General features: G+C 45.3%; 2 protein-coding genes across 5 annotated transcripts; one reads left to right on the forward strand and one right to left on the reverse strand.

The window, feature by feature from the left end:
• The first annotated feature begins 301 nt into the window (after positions 1-301).
• On the forward strand, positions 302-6,257 carry LOC105278828. 4 transcript variants are annotated; one of them, XM_011338209.3, is made up of 6 exons: positions 303-827; positions 1,218-1,447; positions 1,915-1,921; positions 2,337-2,468; positions 2,879-3,062; positions 3,418-6,257. In XM_011338209.3, the coding sequence occupies exons 1-6, from the start codon at positions 583-585 to the stop codon at positions 4,975-4,977; spliced, it is 2,358 nt and encodes a 785-aa protein (XP_011336511.3). In that variant the 5' UTR covers positions 303-582; the 3' UTR covers positions 4,978-6,257. The 4 variants fall into 4 exon arrangements, with proteins under 4 accessions (XP_011336510.3, XP_011336511.3, XP_026829948.1 ...); XM_011338208.3 differs by lacking the exon at positions 1,915-1,921 and having other exon boundaries at positions 302-827; positions 2,186-2,468; XM_026974147.1 differs by lacking the exon at positions 303-827 and having other exon boundaries at positions 1,371-1,447; positions 2,121-2,468.
• A 491-nt stretch (positions 6,258-6,748) lies between these two features.
• LOC105278824 (ATP synthase subunit delta, mitochondrial) lies at positions 6,749-7,978 on the reverse strand. Its single transcript, XM_011338205.2, has 4 exons — positions 7,861-7,978; positions 7,477-7,605; positions 7,125-7,322; positions 6,749-7,056 (listed from the first exon to the last, which is right to left on the reverse strand). The coding sequence occupies exons 2-4, from the start codon at positions 7,594-7,596 to the stop codon at positions 6,889-6,891; spliced, it is 486 nt and encodes a 161-aa protein (XP_011336507.1). The 5' UTR covers positions 7,597-7,605; positions 7,861-7,978; the 3' UTR covers positions 6,749-6,888.
• Between the last annotated feature and the right edge of the window lie 2,565 nt (positions 7,979-10,543).

A 10,543-nucleotide genomic window follows, 5' to 3' on the forward strand; every position in this document is an offset into this window, starting at 1 on the left:
AAGAAGAAACTATTTTATGCAATAATTGCAATTAAGAATTGAAACGAATTACATCAAGGTTGCCACGAGGAACGATAAAACATGAATTAACGATAATTTAATCATTTATGGCTTTGTCCGTGTAAAATGGAAAATGGCATCCGCGATGGCGATGCCAGTGGCAAGAATGATGTTCGCAAATTTGAGGAAAGCAGCGCAAGAAAGGGAATACAGTCATAATTCAGAAATGTCTCAGGTTACGATAATTACCGAATCGTTCGACGTGCAATCTCTAGAACGCAGCAATTGATGAAACCAAGAAGGCGCGAGTCTCCTTCCGCGATCGCGAGATTCCGAAATTCAAACCTGGGGCCGAGTGACGTCATCGGGGACTCCGGTTCACGCAGCGGCGCACGAAGCGACACCGTCGCGACACTCGTCGTCGTCGTTCACTGCGCCATCGTCACTGTCGCTGCGTCGGTAACGTCTCTCGCGACTATTACCGAGCGCGCGGGCGCAGTTTGCAGGTTATGTCGTAGCGCGGGCGGAGAAAGAAAGAGGCCGTCGCGGCCGATTTGTTTGTCGCCCAGCCGCGGAGCAAGTATGGCGACGTGGGAGAGCGACAGGTTTCGGGAGGACGGGGACGACGAGAATGTCGACGGCATCGCGGCGAACTTCGACAGCATCCTCGTGACGCACGATCTGCAGGACTGCCTGGACGACACGCTCGACCTGTCGAGCTTCGAGAGGGTCTACGAGCAGAGCTCGGTGTTCGCTTACGAGAGATACTCCGACGACGATGCTGCTATCAGCGAGAGGCTACCCGTCACCGATGACAACACGACCGGGTGAGAGCATCACTCGCCAACGATCGCGGATTGTAACGATTCAGACGATGACTCGCGACGTCTCGTCTCCGCGCCGCGGATCGTCGTCGCGGGGGCTTAACCTCCTCGCGGCCGGAAACTTGGGGAGTGGAAAACGGACCCCGGAAGGGTCATCCGTTCGCGCGAGCTCGTCGGTGTTCCCCGTCCCCTCCTTATAAGGCCATAACGAATTTCGAAACGCGCTCCGCGAGCTTCTGGTCCTCGGACGAAAAATCGTTGTCCACCCGGATTACATTAATATATTATATTATAATATATTAATATAATATAATAATACACATTATACATTGTTATATATTAATATATTAATATCTGCGGAATGAGAATAAGAACGCACACGTGTGTACACAGGCACAGTCAGCAGGCGGTCGGCCCGGATGACATTTACATGCGCGTTCATCAGGGACAGGACGAGGCGCTGCCAGAGGATCGCGCGACTTCGCGCGAGGCCGTCGCGATGGAGAGCGCGGACCCGGACGCCAGCCAGAAACATATCAATCGTTACAATTGCCAGTACGAGGGCTGTGCCCGAACGTACAGCACTATCGGGAATTTACGCACGCACATGAAGACGCACAAAGGTGAGAGATTCCGACGTATCCTCCCGTCGAGAGAGTCCCGCTCGTATCTTCCTTGTGATTTTTTTTTTAAGAACAGAACGTGATGAAATTGTAGACTGGAGAACTCGTGACGGAATGGTCCCTAACACCTGATTCATTTTTCTTCAAGCGAGCAATGTCTTGACAGTGAAATAACAGAAGGCGCATTGTTTAACGGTTGAAGCTTAAAGACCCTGTCGCGATGTGCGACGAAGCATCTCAATTAATCCCTGCGATTGCACTTGATACCTTTAAGATCTCTTGTCTTGTTTAGTGCGCGCGATCATTCTGGAGAGAGCTTTCGCTCTCTCTTGACTCTTCGTGATCGTCTAGCCTGCGGCATTAAGAGAATCATCATGACGCTTTGCATGCTGTGCGCTTGTCCGATTTACGCAACCGTACTAACATGTGCTTCTCGTGTTTGTTTACGCGTGCTCGACGGATTAAAGAATCCAGGTAAGCCTGAGGCGTCGTATATTATTGTCGCGTGTCTCTTGCCAGCTTTTAACACTCTCGTGCACTCGAGGGAGGGAGCAATCTCTCCTTTTTCCCGCTGCTATCGCTGATATAATATCAGAGTAATATCAAAAGTCATCAATGCTGCGATGTGTATGGGGTATATATATATATACGCTTAGACCCGCATGGCTTTCAGATACCGCGCGAGATAAGTAGAGAGCTGCATTCTTCTTATGCGCCGGGAATTCTCGAAACTTTCAGGCGAGTATCGATTTAAATGCGCGGAGCCGAGTTGCGGCAAGGCCTTTCTCACGTCGTACAGCCTAAAGATCCACGTTAGGGTACACACAAAAGTAAAACCGTTCGAATGCAATCACAAAGGCTGCGAGAAAGCGTTCAATACCCTTTACAGACTGAGAGCTCACCAAAGACTCCACAGCGGCAACACGTTCAACTGCGAAGAGACCGGATGCGTTAAATTCTTCACCACTCTAAGCGATCTCAAGAAACATATACGCACTCATACTCAAGAGAGGCCGTACAAGTACGTTCCTCGAAATACTTTTCTAGAATCTTAAGGAGAGGCAAAGAAAAGAGAGACGGATCATGCAAACTCGAAACTAAGTTTCGCACTCCTTCCTGTTCCAAGAGTTTCTTTAGTAACTTTTATCTCCATAATTTTTCAGAAAAATTTATTGGCAATTGGCTATTGGCATCGTTGACTTTTAAAGATAAATTTCCACGTCCATTTTTCGATGAAGAAAAATTTTCTTAATGAATAAAAGTCGTACATGAATTTTATTTTTATGATTCTATCACAACATCTTTCTCTTTGCTAGATAAGAAACAAATCTTGAGCCCAACAGACTTGGGACAGGAAGGATTAAATATTACACGTGAAGTCTTTTATGTTTAGATTTTCGGATTGGATTATCACCGTTCGTTTATTTCAAGGTGCAGAGAAAAGGGTTGCGGTAAGGCCTTTACGGCCTCGCACCACCTAAAAACGCACAAAAGGACGCATACGGGCGAACGACCGTATGTGTGTACCTATGAAAATTGTAAACGGCGCTTCACTACTCCTCATAGCCTGAAGAGCCACATCAAGACGCATAACAAAGCCGGAAGTAACGAAACGGTAAGTCTCAGTCGTAGAACAAATTATAGAATAAATTAAGGGCTTGCAAAAATTAATCTGATGCATAATCTACTTTTCTTTTATTAATAAAATACAATAAAATGATACATATATTATTTTATTATATTATTTTGATAATATATGATAATTAAAAACTATCAAATAAAATAAATCCGCTATATTAATCGAAGCATTTACCGTCATCCACCACTCTTTCCATATTCTTGCCATTTTTTTTGTTTAAAATCATTTTTAGTTAATAAACTTATATGCAATCAATTTTGATAATTTCCCTCAATATTATTAATATTATTTTTCTTACTAACCGAGTTTCATCGCTCCAATTATACAACAGAAGCCCAAAGACGGCGGTGGCGACGATATGGCCGAGGAGCGGACGAAGCAGCCGACCCAGTTGGAACTGAAGCTGGTGAAAGTCAGCGCGAGCGACACCGCGATACCGTCCTACGCCGTCATCCCGATATCCTCGAAGCTCGGGGCGCAAAGCAACGGAAACTGCATATCGTACGTCTCGGTCGACAATTCGGCGGGGCAGGCGTCGGTGGTTTCTAGCGACGTAACCATGGATATAATGGACCACGGCAAGCTCGACGCGAAGGTCGCCTACGCGGCTGCCAAAGACGCGACAGACTCGAGCGGAACCAGCGACGTCGCGCTTCTCGCGACGGACATCATGCTGGACAACTTCACCGAGCACGCGGTCGACGCTTTCAACAACAACGACGACGGTTACGGCGAGTTCCATCGGAGTCACCGGCATGAATCGGCCTCGCTGCCGGAGGCGCGCGGCGACGACGTGGACGCGCCGGACGACCGGTCTGTCCCGATGAATCTCGAGCAGAAGATCATGCGGGACGGCCTGCAGAACACGATCGCGCACATCTCCGAGGAGGCGAGTTTCACGAGTGATATGAAGCAGTACAAAAGCGAGTCCGCCGCCGGCACGTCCGCCGGCGGCGTCTTCGCGCGCCGAGCGAACGGCGCGGACGGCGGCAGCGACGACGACGCAGCGTTGTATAGTGCCAATTGTATTACTAGTCATATTCCCGAGATCATAAGTTCCTCGCACGAAGGTGCCAACCTGTTCGAGAGCGGGATAGACGCCCTCTCGTTCATCGACGACGGCGCGTCGCTGCCGAGCGAGCCTCTCGACGCCGTGCCGACCCACGATCTCTGCGCGAGCGCGCAGTCCGCGGCGGTGGAGCTGGCGATCGCGGCCGAGGAGGAGCTACCGTCGCCGTGGATCGACGTGATGGCCCTGGCGACCGCGCCCGCGCTCAGGACGCAGTCCTGGTCCGAATTGAACGCCTTCCCCACCGCGGTCCACTCGCTGGTCGATCTCGTAGGCCCGGAGCCGTATCCGCTGGAGATCGAGGCGCACCTGCCGTCCACCGAGAGCCCCAAGAGTGCCGTGAACACGGAGCACGTCGCGGCGGAGACGAGCGTCGAGGTCGTCGCGCAGTGCCAGAGACCCGGCGAGCGCGGGAGCTCCGAGCGGCACCGCGAGGGCGACCCGACGAGGGACAAGAGGGACCGAAACGTCCTGCACGAGATCACGGCGGACGCGGACATATGCCGGTGCGTGGACTGTAAGTGCGACGGGATGCGGAACTGCCAGGGCCGCGCGAGGAGCCCGGAGGTGACGGAAGTCGCGCCGAAGGACACGATAAAGATCGTGGACGAGTTCGTGTCCTCGCTACAGGGTGGATGTTCCTGCAACGGCGCCGCCAGCGGCGACTGCGACTCCTGCTGCGTCGTGATCTGCCTGAAGACGCTGCAGCAGCTGCAGAAGGTGTTCAGCAGCTGTTGCAAGAACGCCGCGGCGAGCAGCGCGTGCTGCGGCGAGAAGCTGTTGCCGTCGCTGATGAAGTGTCAGCTGGCCAGGAATCAGTGAGCTGTTGAGGGAGTCGCGCGGAATCGCTAACTAGTCACGCAGCAGGAGGACGACGACGACGCTTCAGATTTTCACGTTAACTCTCTCCGGTTGAGGATTCGTCATTTTATCAGCCGATAGCTTTAAATTTGCCTTATCGCGCGAGCAGCGAGCTTATCCTGCCCGCCGAGTGCTTCTTCCTACGACGAGAATTGAGAATATACGATTGTGTACATATATACACGCGCGGCATATCCAGTGGAATGAGAAATTTTATGGAGATCGTTGTCAGTTATACACTCGAGAAATTTGTAGGTCTTTTTGCAAAAAGAAAGAGAGCAGCGCGCACGTTTGCTTACATGTGCGTGTATACACACGAAAATAATGTTGCATAATTTGTGATAAGGAGATAACAAGGAGGATAACGTTGCAATATCGTTCATACGCATGAAAAGAAAGTCGCTTTTTACGGTCGACGACGATGTGCGCTTGCACGTGGCGACAACAAACCGAAATAATGTAATGCGCGACTATTTTTTATACCGATAAGATAGTTTTCGACAACACGAGCAAACTATTACGTTTTATAAACGTTGCGGCAAGCAACGTTCGCGCGCAGAGGCGAAATAGACAAATAGTACAGTTTGATATTCGAGTCAACCGCGAATACAAATGCATATGCTGTCTCCCCCCCGACGTACGGTCGCTCGAGCTTGAACGAATCAACGGAGCACGTACAGCGTAGCAACTTTTAGTTCTACTATATAAATACCAAAAAATGATATAGCAATAATGTTGTAATTAAGTTTAAGAATTTTATTTATTTAACTGTACCGAACGTCTTCGTTTTCCGGACGCAGGAGCGACGTCAGGAATATCAGGCTGTCGCTCGCATGATATTTGCGGGAAAGGAAGGGCTTTTGTTGCTAGTTCAAAACGAGAAAAAAAGAAAAGAAGCAAGGGAGAACTCGACGTTCCTAGAAGTCAATCCTAGAGAGTGCCAAATAATACTTACAAACATCCAAAGTATTCGCAACGTGACGGTGCGTGTTAGACGTTAACTGTTTTAGGATACGCACTTTAGTGCCTTACGCGTTTACGTTTTATTATCGTAAACGGGGGGAGTAGATCGGCGAGACGTGAGTTTTTACAGTTTTAGCGTGGAGATTGTTATGGCTGTTACGTTAGTACTTGCAATATCGATGTACCTAAATAGCTTGTAAACGGCAGCATATTTATTATGTTGTTAACGGACGAGTATCAAAACTAACATTAATAAAGAATTACTACGATAACTACGAGGAGGAACGCCGTCCGCTTTTTCCATCCACTTGCGTCCCAAGCGCGTGCGAGGAGACTCGCGCGACAAAAGATTGAAGACCTAGCCGCTCCCAATCGCGCAAATATATTTATTCACATATACAGTGGCGCTCGAAAGTATTTCATATAAAAATTTCCTTTTCAATTATTAAAAAAAATTAAGTCATTATTAACATATTTTTTTATATCTTTATAGAACACGACTCAAATCTAAGTAGCTTGCCATTTGCCAATGTTGCCAACTAAAAATTCCGTAAAAAATACTTCTAACTACAAAATACTTTTGTAGTAAAAAATTTCGTACAAAATACGTCGCCAACTAAAAGTTCCGTAAAAAATACTTCTAACTACAAAATACTTTTGTAGTAAAAAATTTCGTATAAAATACTTTTTACTACGAAGTACTTTTGAGCGCTACTGTACTTTCGAACACAACATGCGTGCAAATATAATATAAATCCGTACTATAACGTACTATAATTTAACGTATTTTTTTATTACCGTTATTACAGCGGTATATTGCGCTAAGAGTGTGTCTGTGAACGTATGCCTCCCGTTCAGACTGAGTTGACAATGGTGAGGTATGCGTGTGTGTACATAATTCCGTATCATTTATTGCGTAGCCTGCACAAGGGCCTCTCCGACCTCGACGGCGATAGCCGCCTCGGCCCTATCCTTGTCCGACGTCGCCGAGGAGAGCTGTTGCTGGGCTTTGCTGAGAATGTCTCTTGCTGCGGAGCTATCGAGGTCTTCAACTGGGTGGGCTTCTTCTGCGAGAATCTGTGAACAATCGGTTGGAACCCATACTCTTTGCTTCTTCCTCTAAAAACAAAATCCTTGGTACACACCTGCACGCTGTTGTCTTCGTTTATGGTGACTGTGCCGGACGAGACGAAGACCTTCTTGGTCGCGCCGCCTTCTTCGTACACCGTTACCACTCCAGGCTTCAGCACCGCCAGGGTGGGCACGTGCTTTGGCAAGATACCGAAGGAGCCTGAGAACGAGGGCACATCGACCTGACGGATTACGGCTTGATCGTAGAACACCTGACAGAAAAAAGGGAAGTGGGCTACGTTGATTAAACGTCCACGGAAAGACGTGGATTATGAGCATTAAAATGTAAAAATTCATCAAGAAAAGGGGGAGAAGAAGAAAAAGGAGAAGCTGAAGCTCCATCGAGCTCAATGCACTCTATCATACCTGATTGGCACCCGCGAAGGTGAACTTCATCTGCTCGCTGACGGCAGCATCCGCGTAGGACCTCCTCTGGCTGCGGACGCAGCGCAGATAAGGGCGCAAGGTGCGCGCGAGACTGGCCATTTCTGCACGCTGAAATAAAAACGAAGACTTGATCTCTTTCAAGAAAAAAAAAAAAAAAACGGAGACACTCCGTCGTCGTTGACGGCGACAAGGCTGGCGGGGCTGTTACATCACAGCCGCGAGATAACCTAACCTCGCGCGCGTAACCCCCGTTTCTCGAACGACGTTGACGTCGGACGACGACGTCCGAATTCGAGAGACGGGCTGGACTTTTCGCGCGAGGCTCTCCACGTTCCTCGTTTACGATATAATTATTTCGCTCACCGTGGCGATCGTTCGTATCCGAGTTTAAAGTACCGATGTGCTTATCATCGACGCGTGTAGGAACGAATGACCCTTGCAACGATAGAATCGACCAATCGACTGAGAAACGGATGGAAGAAGTGTGAAGTTTGTCACTGAGATGGCGCTAGTGTAAAAGTACTAGCACAGTGCCGCGCGCTTTTATCGCAAGCGATTTGAATCAGTCTCGTCTCCTTTGATAGATTATTATTCGATACGGGCCAGAGATATTCCTGGATAATCAAAATCGTGATAATCGTCCTACCGTGCGACCTGTACACAAACAATAACTCGACTCAGAACAACAGGAGACCGATCGAGAGAGCAATGGTAAGAAGTCGCAACAAACGGCAGACGGCTTTCGCTTGCCGATGTGGTAAGTCGGTTTTCGATTGCGTCAAAGACAGATAAGGAAGCAAAAAAGACTGTAAAGAATCATGTTCTTGATTAAAGCGATCGATAACGCTTCGACAATCGTTACGAAGAGAGGAAAGAGGAGAGGAGAGAAAAATTCGATTCAGAACGGTGTGAAGTTCGCCGCGCTCCGGTTCGGCTCACAAAATGGCGATACGAAGATAAAGTGGTGCGGCTGTGAGTGCAATTCTCTTACGAAACGGATTCAGACGGATCGGATGATAAATTCGCTACCTTATAGGTACGTGATAAGATCTTATCTCCAGATTTCTTTAAGGTATCTTTAAGATTCAATATTTATTTCTCGTTCTATCTTTCACAACATTCGCTGACCCATTTCTGTAATTATAGATGCATCCGCAAAAATTCATTACGCGCGCCATTACACATATTGTACGATTTTATAAGATTTTTAATTTAGTATAATTCAATTTGTTTCTCCTCTCTTTTCTAGCCTTTGTTGACCTGGTGGATGGTGGATGGTGGCGGCAATGCAGCAATCGGTGAGTGATTTTGTAATACTTGCAATTATGGACTAATGTACGCATATGTGCGTAAAAGTATTTACGAGAAACATTGTAATTGCATTTTCGATGATAAATATTCTGCAAGAGAGAATATTTTGTGTGGAAAGCGCATCGTTAAAAAAAATAGAATTTTGATTATAATTAAGGTAACATATAATTCGAGTTAATAAGTCCAGTATAAAAGATTATTTCATATTTCATTAGAAAAGTCACTAAAAAGCTAAATATCCAAAAAAGTGTAGTTCGGCAATTATGTTAATATTTTTCATTGAAATTACGAGAGATCATAAATTTTAAATACAAACGTATGATACATGGAACCCTTTATTTTCAACATTAACGATGAAAAGTACATCCATTGTCATTTCTTTGGTGAAAGTAAACATTTTTGGCAAAGAAATCGATTCTTGCATTTTAACTTGCATAACAGCGTATAAAAGTATCTACTAACTACATTCTACTAATTATAATATATTTCAACAATCACATATTTCTAATTTAAACTGTTGAAATATGTATGTAAATATATTGCTCAAATCTATTATATCATCACTACATCGTTTCTCATGAGAGAGTGTGAAAGGTAAACTCCAATAGCTCCGAATATATGTGTTATAAAATTGATATAAATCGCAATTAATGCAACAACGTATGTCACAAAACGAAATATTATAATAAATTATAATAGATAAAAGTTACAACAAATCAAGAAACAATTAATTAATAGAATAAATGAAAGAATATCAATAGAAATTATTAAAATACATTAGAAACAAAAAGTTAAGAAACTAAACAAAGAATCAATTTATGATTTGTTCGCCGAATATTCGTCATTCTTAAATTTCACGATACGTTCAAATTTACGCTATTGGAGCTAACAACCTTAGATCTTACAAGGGAAGGTTTTTAGGTGTTACACTCGGATTTCAAAAATTGTTTGCATGCAGGTAGGGAGGTCCCCAAATAGAAGAAAAAAATAAAAGTAGCGGCCCAAATGCATATTTGCGCGCTACGTGCGCAATTTTCGATGTTAGGTTAATTACTCAAAAATGCTATTTCCAATCGAATTCTTTACATTTTTTATTTCACCTAATGCACATTTATATTACTTTGAATAATTGTGTGTGTGTGTGTGTGTGCATGCGCGTATGTGCTTCTATGTGCGTGTGTGTACTTGTGTGTGTGCGCGCGTGTGTGTGTTTAGAAAATACGAGCGTCTAATGTAATCTCGTGTCGCGCAAGCACAGTGCGTATAAAAGGCCCATTGCTCAAAAATGGTATTTGCATCGTAACGTTTTTAATTTTTTACTGCAACTGCCAATGCACACAATTTGGAATAATTGTACATTGCGCAAATCGTAGTTTGCTCTTTCTGCGTGATTTATTGTATGCGACTTTAAATAGATTTGATCAGAATCCATAACGAGGACATAAAAGATCTCGTCAAGGGAGGTTTTTAATTCTTTCAGTTTTAATTTTGATTTTGATTTCTTTTTAAAGCGTTGTGCATTAGGTGAAATAAAAAATGTAAAGAATTCGATTGGAAATAGCATTTTTGAGTAATTAACCTAACATCGAAAATTGCGCACGTAGCGCGCAAATATGCATTTGGGCCGCTACTTTTATAATTTTTCTTCTATTTGGGGACCTCCCTACCTGCATGCAAACAATTTTTGAAATCCGAGTGTAACACCTAAAAACCTTTCCTTGTTAGAGGAAAAGAT

The sequence above is a fragment of the Ooceraea biroi genome, chromosome 12, assembly GCF_003672135.1.
Source record: "Ooceraea biroi isolate clonal line C1 chromosome 12, Obir_v5.4, whole genome shotgun sequence".
Classification (NCBI taxonomy): Eukaryota; Metazoa; Arthropoda; class Insecta; order Hymenoptera; family Formicidae; genus Ooceraea; species Ooceraea biroi.